This window comes from Tachysurus vachellii, chromosome 17, assembly GCF_030014155.1.
Source record: "Tachysurus vachellii isolate PV-2020 chromosome 17, HZAU_Pvac_v1, whole genome shotgun sequence".
Classification (NCBI taxonomy): Eukaryota; Metazoa; Chordata; class Actinopteri; order Siluriformes; family Bagridae; genus Tachysurus; species Tachysurus vachellii.
Window position 1 is genome coordinate 4,156,694 of NC_083476.1, and position 25,848 is coordinate 4,182,541.

General features: G+C 39.0%; 1 protein-coding gene across 3 annotated transcripts in view; it reads right to left on the reverse strand.

Moving 5' to 3' along the window:
• Nucleotides 1-7,792: 7,792 nt before the first annotated feature.
• celf4 (CUGBP, Elav-like family member 4) overlaps nt 7,793-25,848 on the reverse strand; it is an 83,384-nt gene continuing 65,328 nt past the window's right edge. Inside the window, exons 4-14 of one of the 3 annotated variants that reach the window (XM_060891170.1) lie at nt 20,482-20,610; nt 19,716-19,795; nt 19,444-19,584; nt 18,112-18,250; nt 17,440-17,592; nt 16,262-16,372; nt 15,086-15,148; nt 14,834-14,911; nt 13,142-13,285; nt 9,207-9,397; nt 7,793-8,228 (exon numbers count right to left, since the gene is read on the reverse strand). In XM_060891170.1, the coding sequence (XP_060747153.1) occupies nt 9,270-9,397; nt 13,142-13,285; nt 14,834-14,911; nt 15,086-15,148; nt 16,262-16,372; nt 17,440-17,592; nt 18,112-18,250; nt 19,444-19,584; nt 19,716-19,795; nt 20,482-20,610 (1,166 nt within the window). In that variant the 3' untranslated portion in view covers nt 7,793-8,228; nt 9,207-9,269. Of the gene's footprint in view, nt 8,229-9,206; nt 9,398-13,141; nt 13,286-14,833; nt 14,915-15,085; nt 15,149-16,261; nt 16,373-17,439; nt 17,593-18,111; nt 18,251-19,443; nt 19,585-19,715; nt 19,796-20,481; nt 20,611-25,848 lie in introns of all 3 variants that reach the window. The other 2 variants (XM_060891171.1, XM_060891169.1) reach the window with 2 other exon arrangements.

Below are 25,848 nucleotides of genomic sequence, written 5' to 3' on the forward strand. Positions count from 1 at the left end.
ACACCAATCATCCATAAACTTTAATACCAACTCCTTAATATTATGTAGGTCCTCCTTGTGCCACCAAAAAAAAAAGCTCTGACCATTCAAGACACGGACTCTGTGAGACCTCCGTGGTATCTGGTACCCAGAAATTAGCAGCACATCTTTTAACCCCTGTAAGTAACCCCTGGGAGTAAGGTGGGACCTCCATGAATCGGATTTGTTTGTTCAGAAAATTGCACAGATACTTGATCAGACTGACATATGGGGAATTTGTTCAGTTTGTCCAGTTCACTTTTTGAAGTCTTTGTCCTGTTTCTCAAACCATTTCTGAGTGATATTTGCAGTGTGGCATGGAGTGTTATCCTGCTGAAAGAGGACGCTGTTGCGATACAGGAGTGTACGTGGTCTGGAGCAATCTTTAGGTAGGTGGTCGATGTAGACGTAACATCTGCATGAACATCCACTAGGCCTTACGGTCTCCCAGCAGAGCATTGTCCAAAGTATCACACTTTCTTCTTTTCTGTTGATGCATCCGGTGCCTTCTCTTCCTCACGTAAGAAGCGCACACGTATTCGGTTCTCCGCGTGACATAGTTAAATGTGATTCGCCAAACCATGACTCCTTCTTTCGTTGCTCCATGGTCCAGCCCATTTTAGGCACTTTTCGGTGGTAGACGAGTCAGCATGAGCATTTTGCAGCTACGTTCAGCCATCACTAACATTTATAGCAGTTTTTTTTTGTATTACTTTAGCTCTTCTGTGGGATCAGACAGTCTGGCTAGTCTTCATGTATACTCGTCAGTTAATCTTGAGCACCCATGACCCTTTTGCCCCTCTATAGACCACTTTTGGTAGGTACTAACCACATACAAGGAAAGACCTACTGTATTTTAGAAAAGCTCTCATCCAGTTAGCTAATCAGCACAGTTTCCTTGTCACTTTTTCATTCGTACGTGTGCCCTTTTTCCCTGCCTCCAATACATCAATTTTGAGAACTGTCTCTTCACTTCCTACCTGATTTATCCCACCCTTTGACAGGTGCCACTGTAATGAGATAGTCAATGCTGTTCACTTCACCTGCCACTAATTTTATTGTTGAAGCTGTATATATGATGTATTTTTATGTATTTTTTATGATGTATTGGAGCACATTTCAACCTTTTTTTTTATATTAAGCTCACACCATTACACCATTAGATAAAGAACACAACATTTCAAAAATAGTGAGTGATTCAGTCATATTCTTCCGCTCCATCTTCAACACGCCATGCCTTCATAGAGCTCCCTTTGTGCTCAGGTATGATGCCACGCTGGAAAATTCTTAGAAATCTTAGTTTCAGTGAAGGAAAACTGACGTTCTATACAACTGTGTGCTTCAAACTTTGTGCCACCGGTTTGGAGAACCTTACACATTCCTTACATTAATACCACCTCCTTAATGTTATGTAGATTCTCCTTGTGCCACCAAAAAAGCTCTGACCCATCAAGAAATGGACTCTGTGAGACCTCTGTGGTATGTGGCACCCAGATATTAACAGCAGATCCTTTAACCCCTGAAAGTTGGGAGGTGGACCCTCCGTGGATCGGACTTGTTTCTTCAGAACATCCCACAGATACTTGATCAATCTGAGATGCATTGTCATGCTGGAGCATTCTTAGACCGCTTAGTCTCAGAGGAGGAAAACTGACGTTCTCTACAATTGTGTGCTTTAGACTTTGTGCCAACCGTTTGAAGAAGAACCACATACAGGTATGATGTTCAGGTGTCCACATGAATTTGGCCATATAATGTATTTCATAAACCAGTTCTAGTCATATTCACAAGACCATGCTGGTATTTTGATTCTTTTTCTTTTTTGCTTTAATGGGTATTAACACTTCGATATCACTTCACAATAAGGTTCACTTGAATATTTGAATCTCACTCCCGCTTGCTCTGTAAATCATTGCAGTGCAGCATCAATGAAATCTTTAGTTATATAATAAAAGCTCCGTCAGAGCCACGGGTCGGTACTTTCGTCTCGGTTTGTGTTGGAATTTCCTGTAACAGCTGTTAAAGTTTAGTCGATTAGTCTCATCCTTTTTAAGTTACTGGTTGACTAACGTAATAAATAATGACGTATAAATGACGGACAATTATAGAAATACAGGTATTTAGCTGTAGTGATTATTACTGTTATATCATGCATATTAAGATCTGGAACTTAAACTAAGAAGTAAAAATAAAAAGTCGTTTTTTGTTTTATTTACAGTTTTCTTTAAAAACTAATTTAAGTAAAGAGCTTTGATTCTCATCTAACTATTTGTTAAGAAGATATGCACTCCTGTTTGCAGTGTGCAATGAAATGTCAACGCTTCTCCATTGCCAAATCCTGCTGACACTATTTTTAAATAATTCTGTATATTGGACAACACTTACGCTGCACTTATGGAGTGTTTGCATTTCATTATATTGTGTATTATCAGAACGTGCCAAAATTTCCAATCCTATTTCCACGTCCTGTCAGACGTTTATCAAAGCGAAATGAACTCGGTTGAAACACGTTCGTAACAGCCGAGTGGATGAAACATTTACGTCAGACTCGAGGCCCTTGGGCTGCATCCGGCCCGTGATACAATTATATCCGGCACGCGAGATAATTTCACGTCTGTTATTAATAGCCTGCCGGTAAATTGCACTCATACTACTTATCCCATAATGCATTGCAAGATCTGGCGTGTAGCGTAGAGCTATGAGCACCAAACCTATTCTCCTCTAGGGCAGGTGGTAGCCTAGTGGTTAAGGTGTTGGGCTACCAATCAGAATGTTGTGAGTTAGATCCCAGGTCAACCAAGCTGCCACTATTGGGCCCCTGAGCAAGGCCCTTAACCCTCAATTGCTCAGCTGTCGCTCTGGATAAGAGCGTCTGCCAAATGCTGTAAATGTAAATGTCCCTGCTTCGGCTTCGCCTACAAGCTTCTCGAATACTCTTCCTGTTTGGTACTACATACTTGTTTGAGCAACTCTTCTCTGCATTGAAGTTGAACGCAACCGCACACTGAAGTCGTCTCACTGAGAAGTCGCACGTATCCAATCTATTCTGAGAGTTTCCACAGCCCAGAACCTCACCCCAAACATGAATGAACTTGCAGGCAAGAACAGATGCTAAGCATCCAGCTTGGGCAAAATGGCATATGAGAGAAAATCAAACAGCCTATAAGTTTTGCTTTGTGTTCATTTTTTGTAGTCATTTTTGAAATATTCTCATTTTGCTTTAAGGTATTGTTATTGAAAAACATTTATTTATTGTTTAATTACATATTTTTGTTTGAGAAATTTATTGTAATCTGGCTCTACGAATTCACGTTTCTATAAAAACTATAGTCAGTTTCGAATTGTTTAATACATTTTTATCTGGTTTGAGCCGCAACTTAGAACAGGTTTAAATTTTTTTATTATTTTGGCCCCTTCTGTGGCCCCTTGACTCAGACAACCTTGATTTACACATGAAACATTTACTGTATACATTTTGAATTTTTTTGGATTGTAGTTGGCCAAAGGTTTGGCAGCCAGCTTGTAAAAGTGTTTGTATACTGTATAAATACACCTCGATCATGTGAACTGGCTGTAGTCTACAATCAGCAATGGCTCCAGCTCATAAAAATGAACAAACAGATAAAACACCACATAAAAAGGCTTGTACACAGCAGGAAATCGGGGAGGCGTAACGCTGGTTTATTCTAGACTGTGCTTTATTATCGGGCTAAGCGGAGACGCATCATTCAGTAAAATTACAAAACGAGAGTCCAGGGAGCAGAAGGAATACGCAGTTCAGAGGTACAGCAGGAGCAGTTAAAGCACTCTGACTGCTAATAGCTCTCTCTCTCATTGGGATAGACTTGGCAATCATTCACACAGAAAACCCAGCACCCTCAGTATGTGCTCAAAATTCTCACAACTTTTCTTTTCTTTTCAACCATTTGTTGCTTGCCATTTTCTGTGCCCTGGGATGATTTTTGTACTGAAATTCAAGAAGATAGCAAGCGCTAAGATAGAAAGGAATGGCTGAGGAGTCAGATGGATTAGCATCGTGATCTCACGCAGGAGTCACAGGAACTCAAACGAGCCAGAGCGGTTTGAAGGATTTCGTACGAATGAATCCAGGGTGGAAAAATCTAAATACGTTTAACTAAAAATTGGTTTTGTGGTGAAAGGCAGTTGATACTGTATGATATTTATTAAAATGCACTTCTACACCTTTAAAATAAATGTTAATGATTAACATACATGTGTGTTGAATTCTCAAAATCTGATTGGTCAGAAGGTCGGCAGCTCGGACAGTGGTCCCGGCTACACGGTCATTATTAACATGCGCTTTTTTATTACAGAAAAAAATAAATAAAATCCTTGGTGTGGTGAAGTTCATGAAAGAAGAAGGAGTTGGAAGGAGTCTCCAGTTCTAGGGGTTTCCTCCTTAGGAAAATCTTCAAAGTTTGGTAAAAATTACAGTGTTTTTTTTTTTTTTTGTTTGCTTTGTTCATGTTTTTGTTCAGCTTCATGATAAAGAATGTTAGTGATACTTGTTTTGTTGATGTTCCACATCATTTAATGTGACTATAAACGGATAATGGATTTGGGATTGATTGGATTTTTGGTAAAGAAATTATTTGACTAAATCTTTGAGATTTATAGCAAGTTATTTGGGTTTAAAAGTCCATATTTCTCAGGGAATGTAGAAATGAACTAAAATGATATGTATATATGAATATGTCAGTACTTTTCCACCCTGATGTAAATGTTAGTTTTCACAAAAATGTTTTTTTTTTTTTTCATTTTCAAAATTAGTTTTCGTCCCCCCCCCCCCCCCCCCCAAAAAAAAAAAAAAAAAAACTGCTTAATTTGATGAAATTGCAAGCACATGATTCTCATCTGAATTAAAGAGGCCTTTGTCTGATTACGTGTTATGATGACATCACACAAAGAGCCAAAATCTGTGTAAAATCTATTCTCAATCTATAATCAAAAATTGGTAGCTCCTGCGAATATCGTGGATTTTTGCGTTAATTTCTGCAATCGCAATATGGTGCGATCCTGGACGGACTGTCTAAGCCGTGTGGCTCGTTTGAGTTCTTATGAATTTGAAACAGTGAGAGTGTTTGCGTAGATTTTAGTGCAGGGTTTCAGTGAGGGCAGAAAAGCACACAGCAGATTGTAGAACATCGTAATGGATTAAAACAATGCAATATCAGACATAACGGTCATCTACATTTCCAAGAAAAGATAAGCAGTAGACCTTGGCGGCCATTTTCCCCACTGGGCCACACAATTGTTTTCAGCCTCGGATGCCCCGCCCCCCTTAACCATGCCAAGTTTCACTCTTGTGTTCATGTAATTTAAAGTTTCATAATCATTCAGTCCTTGTAGATAGAAGTAAAAGTCCTATAAAATATGCAAACCTATATACAGAGAAAAAACAGAGCAAAAAAAAAATTTACAGTATATTCAGTAGTTTATGTATATATTTATATATAATAAAATAATAACACTTCTGCTCTGTTTCTTGGTAGTTTATCAACCATACATTTTTAAAATCATGTAAACAGTTGTAGCTGAAACGTTGCATGAGTGGAAATCGCAAAGCAGAAAGTGAGACGGTGAGACGTTGAGACGGACGCGCGGTATGAGACGGAGCGAGGTATGGATTCAGAGCACTTCATCATACAACTGTTTGTACATCATAGCGAGCTTTCTTAGTGTACCTGAACGCTTATCTACCGAAGAGGTCCGGATGGTGCGATGCGACATTCTTTTGAACGAAATCTTTATCAATATAACGAACTCGCTGCCTGGAGTGAGTTCGGAAATCCTTTACAACCTGTATAATACAGCAATTCAATCAAAAGCATGAAAAGAGAAAAAAAAAAAAGGCGCTGACCTTCTTATGACGATCCGCAAGGAATCCGATACGTAACCCCTAAACCTCCCCCCTCCCCATTTATTCTAACCCAAGCAAAAACAACCATAGCAAAATACATCTCAGCTCTTTGAACAACACTTGTAAACACACTGTGGATGGAGATGCGAATTTTTCTTCTTCTTCATCTTTTTTTTTTTTTTTTTTTTTTTTTAAGCTTTGCAAAACGTACTGTAATGCCCGCTGAATCGGAACCCTAAGCGAAAAAATGTACGACTTTTTGTATTTTTGCGATTTGCATGGCAACGGATCGACTTTTCAGACGCGTGTAAGGAGTAAGAAGCTGAAGGTTGCAAAAAAGAGCAGTGCCTCTGGCGAGTTTGACATCATCATCGTCGTCGTCGATATCGTCGTCTTCAATGGCGGCTAGCAGTGTTCGGAGCACAGTGCTAATGTGAGAGGCAACCAGGTGACGCCGTGCACCTGCACCTGCTGGCAACCCGACGCTACATGCACTGACCACTGACGCAGGAGATCGGAAAGTGTCACGGTTCAAATTAAAGCTGGCGCAATACTGCAATATAATATGTGTTTGTATCTCTGTGTGCATGTGTGTGTGTGTGTGTGTGTGTGTGTGGTTTTGCAAAGGTACACGAAAGGGCCAAGAGGCAGATATGTCTAAGATAACGCAACGTTCCATCCTAGCTCCTGTGGAAATGATCCTGAATCTCTTGAAGCCTGATTCTCTTAAAACTCTCGGACGAGAGGAGGCCTTTTTGCATTATTCAGTAGCATATACACATATATACATCGATCTCTAAACACACACTCCTTCATCTGTGTGCGTGTGTGTGTGTGTGTGTGTGTGTGTGTTGGCATACAAGGTTATCAGAAAGAGGAATGCCTGCAGTTCGAGAGCTGCCAGATATGAGTCTCTTCCCGTTAAATTCCAAGCAGAGTGGTGGTTCAAATTCCAGCTTAAATCTACAAAAAAATTACACTTCTACATATTGAATAGCTGCTTCTATATATATATACACACATATAAAATATATGCATATAAATACATATAGGATCGGGGGGGATTAATATCATATGTATCCATATATACGCTGGAGGTGTGCATATATATATGAATACATCTTTTTTTTTTTTTTTCGGGTTTTGCAATACATATACATATTAAATGTACGCTAAATAGAAACGGGTTTGTTATATCTTTTTTTTTTTTTTTTTTTTTTTTAAACTACAAGGTCAGGATGTTGAGATTAAAAAAGGTAAGGCTGCGATATGGAACAACCCTTCTCATGTACCCTTCAGCCCAAATGAGAAGAGATAGAGAGAGAGAGAGAGAGAGAGAGAGAGAAAAAAAAAAATAGAGAGATTTTTTTTTTTCCATTTGTAAACTAGCGAAGCGAGCAGCCTCGTCAGGGCGTCTCGTATGATTTAGCCAGTATTCAAAAGCGTATCAGCAATCTATATGTATGCATTTATACATATAATCTTATATATTCTACCTATACATATTTTTTTTTTTCGTAAATACAACTCTTAAACCGATTGGCACAGCAAAGGAGATGCAGTGGTCTGAGTATGTTACAGCTACGAGTCTCTCTTTTTTTTTTTCGTGGGTTTTTTTTTCGTTTTTGATTAAAAAGTTTTGGTCTTTTTGGTCCCTACACAACTAAGGAATGACGGATTAAGTCTCCCAGAGGAGTGCGGCCGCAGTTCTTCGTGGCAGCTCTCGCTTCTGGAAACGGACAGGCACTCCGAGATAAAGATGGCCATCCACAACCACACCAAGCTTGTTTCCTGAAGCGTCGGATCCTTCCAAAAAGTTTGTTTTTTTCAAATTCTTTTTTAAAATGTTTTTTTTTTTTTTTTTTTTTTTTTTGAAAAACTTTCTCAGTCCATTATAACACAACATCCCTTCCCCCTAAAGGTTTTTCAGCATTTTTCAAAAGAGTTTTTTATTTTTCTTTTGCCTTGTTTGTCGAGTCACTTTCTGTTGTTCTTCTTTTTAATTTTTTTTAAAAATTTATTTATTCTTTTTATATTTTTCGGTGGTTCTAAATGAGCAGGGTTCCTATCAGGCAGGCTGTGGAGACTTAGAAAAGGGAGTCCGATATGGTTGTGGGACACGGCAGTTCTCCCGAGTTTCCAACGAGCTCCTAAAGGTCCACTGAGCTTTTAGCAGGTGATGGATGTGTCGTGCGCTGTGGCGTCGCCGCATGTCCAATACACGTCCCCTCAGTCTCACGTCCACACCACCAGCCACGTTGAGCTTGTCCTTTTGTGTCTCTTTTGTGTGTTAGTCATGTCATCAACACGTGTTCCCACTCTACAAAACCTAAAACAAACAGAAGAAGAAGAAGAAATCAGTCCTGTATTCTTCTTTTTAAAAAAAAACGTAATGTCAGTTTATTGAGTTATTTGGCGGAGAAGCAGGCTGTGAGTCTCAGGCGCCTCAGTAGTAGGAGGACGGTTTGAGACAAAGGGAACCAGTGAAAATGACAGCAAGGGTGATAAACCACAGGGAGAACTAATTCTATCAGGACTTCCACCCTACACAGAACACGGAGAAATATTTCAGTGCCCGAGTGTCTGCTTCATAAAGCATGGAGTGCTGTTATAGGGAAATAATGTACTCTGTGACAAGGAATTGTGACGAAGCGGACCTACTGGTACCGACCCCAAATTGATTATTTTTTTCAATAACAACTGATTTATTCCTTTTATACAGTACGGGAACAACTTTCCAACACAAACATTTTTTAATGAAATACCAAACCCGTTGCACATTTTATTAGCTTATAGTTACGTTCTTATATTGTTGTGGAAGGTCTGTATAAGAAATGAGTTTCTTTTATCACTTACGTTATAGCAGCTATAATTTTTTTCGATTCCTGACATTTTCTCCTTCTCTTGAAGCACAACAAAACGAATGGATTGTAGCTAGTCACGAGAAACTAAACAGCATGTTAATTTCAGTTGTCCTGAACATCCTGTGGCTGAAAATATATAATTCTTATGTTATGTATATAGAGTGTGATTTTTTTTCTTTTAAGGGCAAACCTTTCTTTTGCGATTTACTCACAAAACAGTTCGTTCTTGTTGCTAATTTGTATTCCAGAACTTTCCTTAAAATATACTTCAGAAATTCTGACAGTTGACCTTGAGGTGGGCTCGAGGTCGTGTTTGGATCAAATCTTGAGATGACCTTGAGATATTTATTAATATTTTGTCGCTATAAATGGCCTTGTGGAGGTTTTTCTCTTATTGCATCATTGTTATATGGTATAGAGATAATTGTAGGTGTAGGTCTGACCTGTTGTTCCCCCAGTGCTACAGTGGCCTTCACCTCCAGGGTGAGGGACATCAGGGGGCGGGGCTAATAAGGGCGGTTGGCATCCTTTGGCCTTTTGAGCTGTACTTTGAGTCTCTTCATGCCGATCTGGAAGCCATTCATGGACTGGATGGCAGCCTGGGCACTGGCTGGGTTATCGAAGCTCACAAAGCCTGAAGACATGATGCAGGGAAGGAGGAGGTGGAGAGAGACAGAAAGGACAGCAAGTTAAGACATGTCTTTTGAATGAGACAAGATATAAGAGGTCAAATGGTTAGGATGATCCAGATGAGAACAAAAGCTGAGAAAGAGACAGAAAGAAAGAGACACCCATGACGGCGTAAAGATGAAACAGCGAAAGCAGCATCGACCACAGTTACTCGAGTCACATGACCTGAGGAGAACGTTAACATTTAACAGCTAGGCACAAAACCAGTCCATACAGCACAACAGCATACACACTCATATCAATAGCCAACGACACAGGAACATGCAAACCTACAAAACAATATGCATTAAAACCAAATCATTCAGAACAGAGAGCTGTTTATGTCTCGCTCTGATAGAATCTCTTCCAAAACTTAGCGTACGATACACGACAAACCAGGATCTTTACTCAGGATCAACAGATTAAACATGAGAATGTGGGATTTATAAGATGTTTAAAACAGAAGAAATTTCTGTTTTTTTTCCAACATTAATTCAGATGTTTAGCAACTGCTTTGATGTTTGTTTTGATCGTTTGGGTGACATTTATCCTGTAAAAGTCCTAAAATAAAAGCTTTTTTTTTTTTTTTTTTTTTTTTTTAAAATCCATCATTTAATCTAAGAAAACCGTTTTATATGAGTGACTTAAATGAGTACCAGGGTCGAGATGTTTCATTAAGAAATGTCATTAAAAACCCGAAAATTAGGATCGTTCGAAGCATTTACTTCAATTCCTTAAAATAGCACTGAAAATAGAAAAAACGACAAGAGCAATTCTTCTTCCTGTGATCATCAGAAAATGTGGATGATGCAACATTGTTGTGGAAGAGTCCAGATTTTTCATAGGGGTGTGTGTGTTCATGTAACGCAGTTTATCTGAAGACAAATGAACTACAGTATAAGTTACATTAAGTTGCAATGCATATAATGTAGAAAATGTTTGAGATATTATACCGATTAGAACATTAACGCAAATGAATAAATATTTTATTTTTTTATTTAAATATATTTATTTTATTATATGTATCTATAGTGTATGTGACAGGCAAAACAAGATTTTCGTTATCTATTTAAACGTCCCGCGAAGGCCGCTTTACCTATATTTAAAATGTCCTTAAAGTTGATGGATACATGCATATTTATAAATATAATATCAGTAGGATATGAACAGCACCCCGATCGTGGAATCACCCTGATATGGCCTTCAATATGACATGATGTGATTGCTGTGCTCAGCTTTATTAAGAAACCCCGCAGTTGGTGCAGTATGTATTTCAGACTAAGGGAGGTACAACTCAGAATAAATCAGAATTCTGACAGAGATATACCTCAGCACCTTGGCATGGTTAAGAGCTGTGCACAGCAGCTCTTGCTGTAAAAGTAGCAGCATAGCCAGGGAACTGATAGATTTATTGGAAGCACCCACACGTTAAAGTGTTTACATTTTTGGCAAGATCAGAGCAAAAGTCTTAGGTTAAGATTAAAGATGTCTGGTATAAACATTCTGGGCCAAGCATCCTACAGATGATTAAGCTATACTGCAGAGATGTCAACCTTTGAGACCTTTGGAGTGGTGGGTATATGTTTGGGAGGTTAAGGTGTTATATTCTGGGCTGGGAAGTGAAGTTTGGGGTTAGAGGTTGAGGAGGTTTGGGATTTTAGTGGCAGGGTAAGGGTTTGGCCTTGGGGTGCTGGATTTATTGTTTGGGATTGTGGTGTTGGGTTTAAGGACTGGCCTTAGAGTGTTGTAGGGTAGTGGCTTTAGGGTTTGGTCAAAGAGTTTAGTCTGCAACTGCAATTGCAATCCAGTTGATGTTAGGTGTTAGATGTAAGGGTCTGAATGTTGGGTTTTGGAGTTGGGATGGAAGGTTTGTTTGTTTATAGGAATTATGGTTAGATTCTTAGATTTGTGGTTTAATAAGTTTTAGTTTTTGGGTTAGTGATGTTGGATTTGGGAAATATGGATTGTGGTTTAAGGGCTTAGTTTTTAGGTTTGACATTAGGGTTTAGGGTTCGCGTTTTAAGGTTTGAGTTTTGGGGTTTGACTTTGGGGTATAGGGTTTGTGGTTTAAGGTTTATGTTTTATGGGGTTTGACTTTGGGGTATAGGGTTTGTGGTTTAAGGTTTATGTTTTAGGGTTTGACTTTGGGGTATAGGGTTTGTGGTTTAAGGTTTATGTTTTATGGGGTTTGACTTTGGGGTATAGGGTTTGTGGTTTAAGGTTTATGTTTTAGGGTTTGACTTTGGGGTATAGGGTTTGTGGTTTAAGGTTTATGTTTTATGGGGTTTGACTTTGGGGTATAGGGTTTGTGGTTTAAGGTTTATGTTTTATGGGGTTTGACTTTGGGGTATAGGGTTTGTGGTTTAAGGTTTATGTTTTATGGGGTTTGACTTTGGGGTATAGGGTTTGTGGTTTAAGGTTTATGTTTTATGGGGTTTGACTTTGGGGTATAGGGTTTGTGGTTTAAGGTTTATGTTTTATGGGGTTTGACTTTGGGGTATAGGGTTTGTGGTTTAAGGTTTATGTTTTAGGGTTTGACTTTGGACTTTAGGGTTTGTGGTATAAGGTTTGGGTTTGCAGTATCGTTTTTTCTTTGTGTTTTAAGGTTTTAGGTGGATTATTGAGTTGCTGGGTGTACAGTATAGTTGCGATTTTGTGGATAAGGTTTTTATTTGGGGATTTAAGTTTGGAAACTACAAAGTACTTATTTGACTATACTGTATATGGATAATAGATTAATTCTACAACTGTTGTGGGAAACAGCTAGATATTATGTGAGAGATTAAAGTATATTTTAGAAACAGGGCTTTAGGAAAATTCATTCATTCATTCATCTTCTACCGCTTATCCGAACTACCTCGGGTCACGGGGAGCCTGTGCCTATCTCAGGCGTCATCGGGCATCAAGGCAGGATTCACCCTGGACGGAGTGCCAACCCATCGCAGAGGAAAATTCCAGATTTTCAAAATAATTGCAACCATTTTAGTTAACATTAGGACTATAGCAAAATCTGGCCGAATTTACACTGGACAAAATATAAACTTGTACAAAACATTAGCATATATTTCTAAAACAGACAAAAATTAAAGAGTGTGTTTTGTCTAAACATATCTGTGTAAACCAATTCTACAATACAATATTGTGTGAAGTTTCTCACTAAAACAAAACACCACCTTCATTGCTATTGTATTAATAGGAAGCTCCAAAACCTGAACCTGTTCTCCATCTAGTTCCCTAGTTTTCTCCTGTACTGTAACGTAGTCAGTATTTCAGCACCTCATGTCTCAGCAAAGTGTCCTACTAACTATAGAGCTTTATATTAAGCTCAAATCAAGTAGCGCTGTGTTCCTTCAAGCATATACTGCCTCTGATAAGTGAATCAGCCAATGGAGCCGGAGATAGTGTTCATTTGAATATAGATACTCATTTTTGTTACAAGTAGGGCACATCAACACATCTCGCACGCTCAGCAAATTTCCTCTTTCCATTCCAGTGTTCCTCACTGATCACTGAGTAAAATCCGCTCTTCTTCTCGTTTGTCTTTTTTTTTTTTTTTTTTTTTTTTTTTAATTAGTATTATAAATTTTTTGGGCGCCTCGTCTTTATTTTATAAAACCTTAGCTGTGGTAGAGAAATGAGGTCAAAACATTAGTAGTGAGAGAATAAGAATGATAGTAATCTTTGCAGGTGTTTTATCATTTTTACCCACCAAAGCATTTACTTTGGTTTGTCGCCCGATCCACAAACACTTTGGAGGAGATGACATTACCGAAAGGCAGGAACATCTGCATCAGCTCGCCATCCCCAAACTCCTGAGGGAGGTGGTAGATGAACAGGTTACAGCCTTCCGGCCCTGCGGAGCGGCACAGAGATGGAGGAAGAAAGATAGACAGACAGGTAGAGATGAAGCCGGGAAAGAGAGATTTGAGGCGAGACAAAAGGTGAGCGGGATAAAGTTGGGGATTGGAAGAAAAGAGAGAATATATTGACATGAGGAGAATGAAGAGGAGGTGAGGGCAGACAAGAAGACATAAAAGGAGAAATTAGAATAAGCAGCCTGGATATATATATATATATATGAGAGAGAGAGAGAGAGAGAGAGAGAGAGAGAAACTATCAGTTCTATCAGATCTCTGTTTCCACACATATTTGCTACAATCTTGAAATATAGCAGCTATAACTCAATTCATCAGTGCTGTTCAATATGAGGAATATTTTCACTTTTCCTTCAATACAGTTAGACAAGCTTTATTCTCTTAACCGTAAAAGTGATGAATTGCTTCAGTATGGTGTGGATAATATTAGCTTATGATATTACTCCAAGCAAGGGCATCTTTCAGCACAGCAGCCACTGGAGGGAGGCATAGCCGCAGGCATCTTTGTAATTGTGTAGCATCAGCAAATCCAGCTGATGCCTGTTCGCTCAACAAATATTTGGTTTATACACAGAGCATGTTCACGTACGTTGCTATAAAGCTACAGCTTTCACATCAAGCATCATAGTCTTAGCAGTGCATAGCAGTGACTGGCTGATGCTCCAAAAAGACTAGTCACGATTAGTATGTATGTATATCGACCAAGTACAAGAGAAGAAGACTTTTATTTTCGTCACATATACATTATAGCACGGTGAAATACTTTCTTTGTATGGCTCGACTTTGTAGGTTGGGGTCAGCCATGATGCAGCACCACTGGAGCAGAGAAGGTTAAGGGCCTTTCTCAGGGCCCCCTGCATTGGCAGTGTGGTGATGGTGCTGGGGCTTAAACCCCAACTTTCCAATCAACAACCCAGAACCAAAACCACTTGCTCCACCACCACTGCCCCTAGCAGGTACAATAAGTAGATCCTGTATCTGTAAGTAAGGCAACTGACTTCATGGATACTGTGTGCCTTTAATGAAATAAAGTCTTACAATAGTAGTTAAATTACGTATTTTGAGTTTATAATTCGGACTAGAATAAATACAACAGATAAACTGCACCATTAACTGATGAACAAAGCTATAGACTAATGCTTGCTGAACTTAGATGGAAGCTACAACCAGCATTTTTATCGGCAAGGCATTAATGCTTTGAAGTTGGAAATAAAATAGGATTTTTTTTCCCATCCTACTGTAAATGTTTTTCATGCTGAGAGACAAGAACAGAATCGAGCTGATTAGAGATATGGATTTTGAATTGTGACACTGCTCACAGTACACATTATCTGATTAAATTTTGATAGAATTTATTACGACATTTGACTGACTGGGCTTAGTTTTTAATCTGGTTCAATTCCCAATCCACAAAAAAAAAAATGTCAGCAACAGCAAAATCATGTTGAAATCATGCCAGAAGCTATAATGCAAGCCCTGTATTCGGGTTCCTGTAGACAGAAATACACCGAAGAGGCAAATCTCACCTTCTCTCTGCTGCTGGGGGATTATAGGAGGAGGCTGAGGGAAGGCCTGGCTGATCTGTCCGTATGCAGCTGGGTAGGCTGCTGAGACACACAGATTGTTGATGTGTCAGAACCTCAATTTACACACGTATCTGTCACGAACACAGTGTCGCATATATACTGTATATATATACACACTTCCACTCGGGCTAACACTTGTTGATTACAAGCATGCGGCATGCATGAACGGACAGAGCAGCCTGAGTGACAGACCTGCATATTGCTGGACTCCTGCATATGCCTGCTGAAGGGGATCAGCTGCTGTGGGACTCTGGGCTGGAGAGAGAGAGAGCAAGAGAGTGAGAGAGAAAGAGAGAGAGAGAGGTCATAATTGGTGTGGGCATACAATCTTGGGATCAGTATTGGCTGTAAATTTCAAGGCAAATACGTAGATAACGCATGCACAAAATGTCAGTGTTTTATCATTTGCGTCTCCCAGGAATTGCCATGATCACGAAGATGAACAATTTTTACTACTCTGAAACATTGTGAAGAACGGAGATACTAAAGAAAACAAAGGATAAAGTAAAATGTGGGTGGGACAAACAATAGTGAGCAGTGATTGGGAAAAGTAATAGGTCCTTAAGAAACAACAGGGTTCGGTGATTCGTCACTGAGAACAATCCTGATCCGTGATTGGTCAGTGGGCTGGCATAGTGGTGGTGATTCAAAGGTACCTACTGGGTCCACTTGTTGTCGTCGCTAGGCTGTTTTTATGAAATAAAGTTACTAAAGGCAACGCATTAAGAAATAAAGTCACTAAGTTGGCAACACTGCACGGAGTCAGTGAGTTCATCCCCTCCCCACACTTACTCTCACTCCATCCCAAAACAATTAAGCTGTAGGAAGGATCTTGAGCTCTGGCAAAGTTTCCTGAAAGTGAAAGAGAGCTAGATTGGCAGCCACAGCGCGCATGGTGAACAATATACATCTACACCTACACACTACACATCAATCCACCCTGAGCTCCTGCGGCAATATACACACTGCTATATCACTCTTCATTAAGCACGACGCAGTCTCCACTTCCTCGGCTTTTAGGTAAATCTCACTTTCCCGGTTTAAAGACCCGGGAACGTGCACTGACATATGAGATCAGGGAAGCGGCTCTAAAGCATGCTGATCACATCTGTTCTAACTATTACCTCAACAAATTGAATGGTGTCAAATCCCACAATACCTTGCATGCATGCATACTATAAGCAGTGACTATGCAGTAATGAAGCCAATTGCTATCAAATAACACTAACGCACTACAGACAGAAACCCGTGCCACATCGACAATGTACAAACACCCATAGACACAAAAGACATCACTCTACAAGACAAGACGCACAGAGGACAAACAAAAAAAGAAAAAGAAAAAAAAAGATGAAGGCGTTTTGGTACCTTCAGATAGAGAAGAGAGGAAACAGCTTCCCTGTACCCCAAAACAACTCCGCTGAGCGACGCCCAAGCCGCCCTTCTCCGAGTCTTCCCTAAAAACCACCTCCTGCAACACTGAGACACAGCCAGGAAACACAAATTGAATTTCTGCCAGATTGAGATGCAACATGCACACTGTAAAAACTCAGTGTGTGTGTGTGTGTGTGTGTGTGTGTGTGTGTGTTTGTGTGTGAAGCTCCACTACAGCTATACTTCCTGTATACATTTGGGAAACAACAAGTCTGCTCTGAGAGCTCACACATGGAGAATAAAGGCAGGAAGTGATGATGAACAAAAATAAACAGTGTGTTTAATTATGCTAGCTGAAGTAAAAGTAATTATCCAAAATGATATCAAGTAAAATAGCAGGGAAACTCATTTTAAAAATGGGAATCTCATTTTAAATGGAGCGAGTAGCGAGCGAAAGAAAACAAGGTTATGAAAGGGATAAATATGTTTTTATGATTCAGTTTTCTCTCTTTCTCTTTTATTCCACCCAAGAAAATAACCGTTATCTTCAATCTCATGTGTGTGTGTTACTTGTGTTACGATCCTTAATCAATTACTCCTTAACATGCAACCAATCTCCTGGTTTTAAACATATCAAGCTTTTGTAAAAATGTAAATTTAACATTTTCTAGCTGGGAAATAAACCCCTATGAAAACAGTTGCTTATTCTTAACCCCCTTCTCTTATAAACATTGAAAGGTAGCTTTAAAAGTTAATCAGGGATACGAGAAGGCTTTTGGACATCTGTTTTCTTTAGCGTTTATCCTACACAGGGTCACAGGGAGCCCGGAGTCTATCTCAGAGGACTCAGAGTCTTAGGGATGCTGGACGCGATGTTAACCCACCACAGGGCACAATCTCACACACACACACAACAGTACAATGCATGTTATTGGACTTAAACAGAAAACCCCCAAAACACATGAAGAAGAACCTAACTCCACACACATCGGGCGATTTTACTGCATTTACATTTCATGATGCTGGAAAATAAGGATTCTGCGAATGACAAACAGTGACAAACATGTGATTTCACCTCCTGTAGCTTTGAAATGAACTTTTTGTCCTGAATATTTCTCTGGTAACTTTATTACTACAGTCATGTACAGTATGTAGTGTATATGTGTATAGACCTGGATACGGGTGGATCCCGTTGGTGAACACGGCCTCGGTGGGCGGCTGGCCGTTAGCCTGTGGAGGGGGCAGTCCTGTGAAACCGTTAACACTGATTGGAGAGGGGATGCTGGTCACCGTGGGAGCGGTAATGCCAGGGGGTGTGCTACCTCCTGAAAAAAGAGCACAGGGCAACATCTTTTACTCTCCTAACAAACTATCTTTCCTCAAACTTTCTCAGTTCTCCTTAACTTTAATTTCAAATTAACTCAGTTTAGTAAAGAGCAAACAAAAACACCAGCTGTAGAATAATACTCAGAACTTTAATAAAAATAAATAAATAAATAAATAAATAAATAAAACCCCACTAATTAAACAAACCGGTGATAAAATCCTGGCAATAATAACGGAGCCCTGCACCGAGCTGGAAATAACAATTATTTCATAATTAAAAAGACATTTCATCTTTAAAAGCTAAAGTATTTCTCGTTTATGGTAATTGGTTCATTAGGAAGCAGAAGCTAATTGGGCACAAGGTAAAAAAAAAAAGTGTACTATTTGCATTAGAATGAACAGAGATGATAATAAGTAAGTATATAAATGAGTTCATACTTTAAAATGGACTAAACTGGATGTGCTTGTGTGTGTGTGTGTGTGTGTGTGTGTGTGTGTGTGTGTGTGTTAGGACTCACCTGATGTAGGGGTCATGGGGGCTCCTGGCAGGCCATTGATAGTGGCCATGTGCTGCATCTGAGCTGCCGCGAACGCAGCCATAGGACTGAGATACGCTCCCTGTCCTACAGATGCCATCAATGCTGCCTGCTGCTGCACCTAAACACACACACACACCCATGTCCAAATCAGCTTATATAATATAATATAATATAATATAATATAATATAATATAATATAATATAATATAATATAATAAAGCTTAGATATTTTGTCCACCCTAAAGTATTTTCTCATTGTTTTGTTTATAGTTACTTATACTGTTCCTTGCACTAGTTATCGAAATCCTGTCCCATCACCTCTAGACAACTTTGATGTTACTTTATTATGGCAGAAAACCAATTGACAGTTACACAAACGACAAGTCAAGTCAAAGACAAGTGCTGACACTGGAGTGTTAAATGTTATATAAATGTTATATATGATAAATGTTAATCAAACATCTCCTTACAGAAAGCTTCATGATATTAATGAGTGTGTTTGTTGTGTTTGTGTCTGTGTCTGTTGTGTTTGTGAGGGAGGGAGGGAGGGGGAGAGAGAGAGAGAGAGAGAGAGAGAGAGAGAGAGGGAGAGGGAGAGAGAGAGAGAGAGTGTGTTTGTGTCTGAGACAGAGGGAGAGAGAGAGAGAGAGAGAGAGAGAGAGAGAGAGAGAGAGAGAGAGAGAGAGAGAGAGTGTGTTTGTGTGTGAGACAGAGGGAGGGAGAGAGAGAGGGAGAGAGAGAGAGAATGTTTGTGTGAGACAGAGGGAGAGAGAGAGAGAGAGAGAGAGATAGAGAGAGAGAGAGAGAGAGAGAGAGAGAGAGAGAGAATGTTTGTGTGAGACAGAGAGAGAGAGAGAGAGAGAGAGAGAGTGTGTTTGTGTCTGAGACAGAGGGAGAGAGGGAGAGAGAGAGAGAGAGAGAGAGAGAGAGTGTGTTTGTGTGTGAGACAGAGGGAGAGAGAGAGGGAGAGAGAGAGAGAATGTTTGTGTGAGACAGAGGGAGAGAGAGAGAGAGAGAGAGAGAGAGAGAGAGAGAGAGAGAGAGAGAATGTTTGTGTGAGACAGAGAGAGAGAGAGAATGTTTGTGTGAGACAGAGGGAGAGAGAGGGAGAGAGAGAGAGAGAGAGAGAGAGAGAGAGAGAGAGAGAGAGAGAGAGAGAGAGAGAGAGAGAATGTTTGTGTGAGACAGAGAGAGAGAGAGAGAGAGAGAGAGAGAGAGAATGTTTGTGTGAGACAGAGAGAGAGAGAGAATGTTTGTGTGAGACAGAGAGAGAGAGAGAATGTTTGTGTGAGACAGAGGGAGGGCTCTTGCCTGTGCGTAGGCTCCATACGCTCCAAACTGCAGGGCCATAGGATTGAAGATGCCCATCTGACCAGCCATCTGCTGCATGCGCCGAATGGTGCGTTCTTTATCTGTGTCTGCAAACTTCACAACCAGACTGGAAGAGGCACCCTAAAACACACACACACACACACACACACACACACACACACACACACACACACACACACACACACACAGTCAGTAATATAATCCAGATGGAACGCATCCTCCATCCCAGCTGAGGTGTACTCGGTACTCACAGGCATGGTTTGGCTGCCGTGGAGTGCGCTGATGGCCGCCTGAGCTTCTGCATGAGAGGAGTACTTCACAAACGCACAGCCTGGTAAAGCCAGAACACACACACAAACACACACACACACACACACACACACATGCCAGTTACTACTGACTGTTTTCATGCATGCTGGGAATATTATGAATTGTGCTGAGGCAAGGATTTTCATTTAAAGGCTTTTTGTAATAGTGTTGTCTGTGATAATAATAATAATAATAATAATAATAATAATAATAATAATAATAATAATAATAATAATAAAAAACATTATATGATGTAGAAATGGAATAAAAAATACATTATCTTTTATGTACGAAAGCAATTAAGTATAAAACACATTGACGCTAAACTGAATCTTGCCTAATTCTCACCCAGCAGCCACCTCTCCAAGGTTTAAGGCCATAAACTTCTGGTTACCGGTCAGTTTTTTTCAAACTACTCATGGTGTGTGTGTTGGGTTAAACCTATAACCTTTCCCATAACCTATAAGCTAACAGGTGCTCATGATTGGCTAGTCTCTCTGTGACGGACAGGGAGGAGCGCACTTTGTCCCTCCTACCTAAAGAGCACGGTCAGTTTTGCTCTCTTAGACGCCAGGATTTGGATAACTGCAAAACGTTTATTTTTTTCGCGTTTTGAGGACAGATAAGACTTTACGAGCTTAAACACACATGTATACTTCACTAGTTATACGTCACAAACATGAAAAAGTAGAATCCACGGTGTCTAACCTTTGCTGTTTCCGTCAGGGCCTCGGAGAATGGTGCACTCCTCGATGCTGCCGAAGGCCTCAAACAAGCGCCGCACGTCGTCCTCGCACTGCTGCTTGTTCAGCATGCCCACGAACAGCTTTCTGTCTTCTGAAAGACAATGAGCAAAGGGTTCGCTGTGAAAAACTGTCTGGCTCCATGCATAAAAATACAGTCGAACTCAGCTGCAAGGATTTCTTCTTGCTGACTAATGATAGCATCTGAGTTTGTACTGAACGGAAAGTGTTATTACATCACAAAAAGTGAGAGCCAATCATCTACTTTGTAATCTAATATGCGAACATATGTGATATTACACTAATTAGCATATTCATTAGTATAGTATCTGTTAATATAAACATTGAAACAATCTTAACAATGTTTTCTTCATCTTTTTTTCTTTTGGTAACATTTATTTTTGCATGCGATCAGGCCGGATCATCAAGACATCATTTTTTAAAGCACAATAATGTGCAAAACTGATGCAAATGCTTTTTGAATTTAATTTCCCTGAATTACAAGACAAGATTAATAAAAGCTTAGACAAGCTGTGACTCCTCGACGTTACCGAGTAAATCACGCAGGCTTTTTACTACACCGCGAGGCAGGGTAATGAAATGTGTAAGTGCGGAGCGGATTCGGTGGAATCCTTCGACTTGTGGGCTTTACAGCTCTTTATTATTCATACTTTTATTTACATGATTATGAAGATGTTATTAAATCACAGATCCGGAGAAGAGAGGAAGGAAAATATTTTTATCCTAAGGCAAATCTGGAAACAAAGGAGAAGTTAAAGATTTTTTTAGTTTATGCAGGAAGATGATGAAATTAAACACACACACACACACACGCACATACACACACGCACACACGGACATCTGCTTAACTGTGGATGTGTGGAGATTGTTCATGCAAGTAAATAAAGATGATTAAATAAATAAAGTGAAGACAGTTTTCAGGCTTTTATCCTACTGGATCTGTTCTTTGAGCATCTTCAGATATTTTTCCAGAAATAAATAATATATATATATATATATATATATATATATATATATATATATATATATATATATATATATATATATATATATATACTATGAGAGATAATATATACTATGAAATATATATTTAATCTACAGTATGTACTATGTAGTAATAGTACATACTGTAGATTAAATATATATTTCATTTACAAAAAGGTTTTTATTGGCTGTTCTCATTCCTAATAGATTCTTGAATCTGATTGGTCAGAAGGTGTTGATTAGTTTTTCTATATATAACAGCAGCTCTGACAATAGTAACGTAAATCACAGCCACATTTATAGAAGTGATGATTTACTGCAATCTAAGCTTAATAAACAGAAATAAATATATAACAGAAAATGTATAATAGCCGATCTTTTAATGGCATGATCCTCCGAGGTTATAATCTTGAGGTTATAAAGAACTTCAACAGGAGAGAAGAAGATCATGTCATTCACACCACAGCTGTTCCTGCTAGTAGTGAACAGTTATCGGAGACTACAACGTACACAGGCTTGCCAATCTGGACAGACAATTGAAAAAGCTTTGGTCTTGCTTGGTCTTTTTCCTTCTTTATCTTCAGCTGCCAAATTGTTTTACTGCTCAACAGTGATGTAAAGTGTAGTTTAAAAAAAGGTTGTTTAACTGCTGCCTTTCTACAAGTTTTAGGCAGTTTAGTCATTTATGTTTTTTGTTTTTTTGCACCAGTCTGTTCACAGCAGTTCCTGAAAGCCGGCCTGGTACCATGGATCACAGAAATCTGATATTTTTTCCTCATTCTGATATAAACATTAACTGAAACCCTTGATTTCATTATTTGATATATTGCTCTGCATGAATGAGTAAGTCCAAGTGTTTCATGCTTGGTTTATTTCTATCTTGTGCTTCTCTCTGTCTTCTACGACGATCATCTCTGCAATCTTCATCATCTCGCTTCCTCCCTGTGCTTTCACTCTTACTGCCTCCGTGACTACGTTGGTGGGGGTCTGCACCGGGCAGCAGAAGGAATCAAGGGGCTTTTCGCAGGCACAGGGTGACTAACGGCCTAAGTGCTGGATATATTTGGTGGTCTGATAGGGCAAAGTGCAGAGACAATTTATCTGTCAAGTGTGAATAAGACAAGAAGGTCTCGGTCTGGGGGGAACGAGGAGAGCTGTATCTGGAGGAAGAGGGAATAGAGGGATTAGGGGCAGGTGTCTTGAATTCTCCTGTGGACTCGTCTCATTGTGAACACATCCATCTAAAACAAGTCCAAAAATAGAAAAGAAGACAAACCAATTCTTTATTAAAAGGTTGAACAGCTCACTGTCATGCTCCGCTCTTTATTATTATTATTATTATTATTATTCATTCATTCATTCATTCATTTTCTACCACTTATCCGAACTACCTCGGGTCACGGGGAGCCTGTGCCTATCTCAGGCGTCATCGGGCATCAAGGCAGGATACACCCTGGACGGAGTGCCAACCCATCGCAGGGCACACACACACACTCATTCACTCACGCAATCACACACTAGGGACAATTTTCCAGAGATGCCAATCAACCTACCATGCATGTCTTTGGACCGGGGGAGGAAACCGGAGTACCCGGAGGAAACCCCCGAGGCACGGGGAGAACATGCAAACTCCACACACACAAGGCGGAGGCGGGAATCGAACCCCGACCCTGGAGGTGTGAGGCGAACGTGCTAACCACTAAGCCACCGTGCCCCCCATTATTATTATTATTATTATTATTATTATTATTATTATTGTTGTTGTTGTTGCTGTTATTATTGTTATTGTTATTATTATTATTATTATTATTATTATTATTATTATTATTGTAGTTGTTATTATTGTTATTGTTATTGTTATTGTTATTATTATTATTATTATTATTATTATTATTATTATTATTATTGTTGTTGTTGTTGTTGTTGTCAACCATCAAAACTGAAATGTTTTTTTTTTCATTGCCATATTAATTGTAATGGGATTCTTCTTTTTGTTGTTTTAATTGTTTTAATTAATTAATTTCTTTGATTCATTCAGCCAAACTGAACTATTCTTTCTTTCTTTCTTTCTTTCTTTCTTTCTTTCTTTCTTTCTTTGCTTTTGTGATCAGCGACCTTTGTAGCGAGTGCTCATGAGTTTAACTTCATATGGCTCTATTTCCTCTTAGAGTTACTGCTTTGTGACAATATGTTACACTGCTTTCCAACTCCTGTATTCTCTCTCTCTCTCTCTCCCTCTCCCTCTCTCTCTCTCTCTCTCTCTCTCTCTCTCTCTCTGTGTGTGTTTGTGGGTTTGTAGCACTTCTGAGTACATTTACATTTACATTTATTTCTGTGGCAGACTCTTTCATCCAAAGAGACTTACAGTGAGGCAAAACACAATCCGAGCATCTTGCTGTTAAAGGAACTGACAGAGATACAAGTGCAAGTGAAATAGATTTCCACCAACTAGAAACCAGAGCAGGAAATTCACAGAGGGAAAGATAGACAAATAAAGATATGAGGAGGAACTCAGAAGGGATTCGAGTAAGAAAACAGTGGTGGTTTTTTGTTGTTGTTGTTGCATACTACACTTCCTCTCCTACATTTAATTAAGAAACTTTTTCCATGAATTTTACTTTTTAAAAAGATTTTCTTCCCCTTTATCCTTCTTTACATGTACTACACTTTTTGTTACATGAACTGAACTGTATATTCAGTGTTTTCTTTAGATTTTTTCTATCTTCACTTCCTGTCACTACAGCACTTAGCATTAGCATTAGCATCAAAGTCTTTCCACAGACTTCTACAGACTTTTATTCATTTTCATCATCGTCTCCTGTACGTCACTTGAGAGCCATCATTCTCACAGTGAACCATAGCCGAAGGGGTCCATAATGTTTTTTATTATTAGCAGAAATCACAAAGCTTTATTATTAAACCTGTTATTGTTATTTATTGTTACATTTTTATAGTTATTACCCTGCTAAATTGAATTGAAAGTGTTTAGTTCAAATCTCAATAACTCAAAAGCAGTTAAAGCCTATAAATAATGTTGGTGGAACCTTCCAAAACACAGGGAAGCAGACAAATTATTACTGCACACTTTTAAATAACGAGCAGAACATTGAAATAGTTGATGATTGATAATTAATTATGCTCATAAAAATCAAATCTGTGCTATAAGGTACTTTTTAAATTTTTTTATCTTTACAGTGTGTCAAGTTTGAGAAACGTTTCTACAGATGGATAAAAAGTCACTGGAAGTGCAGCTCCTGCTAATGTGTTAATTTAGACTGAATCTGAGGACTAAATATTTACTTTATAAGTCCTAGTGTTGGTAAATCTGCCTTTTTTTAATTTTATTTTTAATTTTTAATTTTTTTTTACAAATCTGCTGCACTGATTTCTAATGAGCGGGGGTCCATATGATGTGTCAGATGCACTCTGAAGAAGATCCATCTATCTATCTATCTATCTATCTATCTATCTATCTATCTATCTATCTATCTATCTATCTATCTATCTATCTATCTATCTATCTATCTATGTTATTATTTATTTAATAACATAGAATTAGGAAGTAAGGCTAGGCATTGAATTTCCTTTGGGATCAATAAAGTATCTATCTATCTATCTATCTATCTATCTATCTATCTATCTATCTATCTATCTATCTATCTATCTATCTATCTATCTATCTATCCATCCATCCATCCATCCATCCATCCATCCGTCCATCCGTCCATCCGTGAATCCATCCAGATGCTAATAAATATATTCCCTACTATATAATAAAAAATAAACCTCGACTATTTCATCAGCTGAGGTATTTTGTTTACGGCTTACGGTTCTGTACAGAAAGACCGCCCCGTCCTTCGTTAATACACCTCCGTTTCTTTAGTCATAATTTAATGATTCGTTTTATGTGTCTTAATTTATGGGCTTGTTCTGGCCTGCTTTCTTTAATTAATGCCAATGATATAAAACGACTGGGTTTCACACAATGTTCTTAAGGGTGTGCTTAGTGTCTGACCTGGTGAACTAGTCACGAGGATGTGGTTCTGATCGAGACTCCAAAGCACCTCACCATATATACACACGTGGACAAATTGTTGGTACCCTTCGGTCAATGAAAGAAAAACTCACAATGGTCACAGAAAAAACTTTAATCTGACAAAAGTAATAATATATAAAAAATCTATGAATGTTAACCAATGAAAGTCAGATATTGCTTTTCAACCATGCTTCAACTGATTTATTTAAAAAAATAAACTCATGGAACGGGGGGGACACGGTGGCTTAGTGGTTAGCACGTTCGCCTCACACCTCCAGGGTTGGGGGTTCG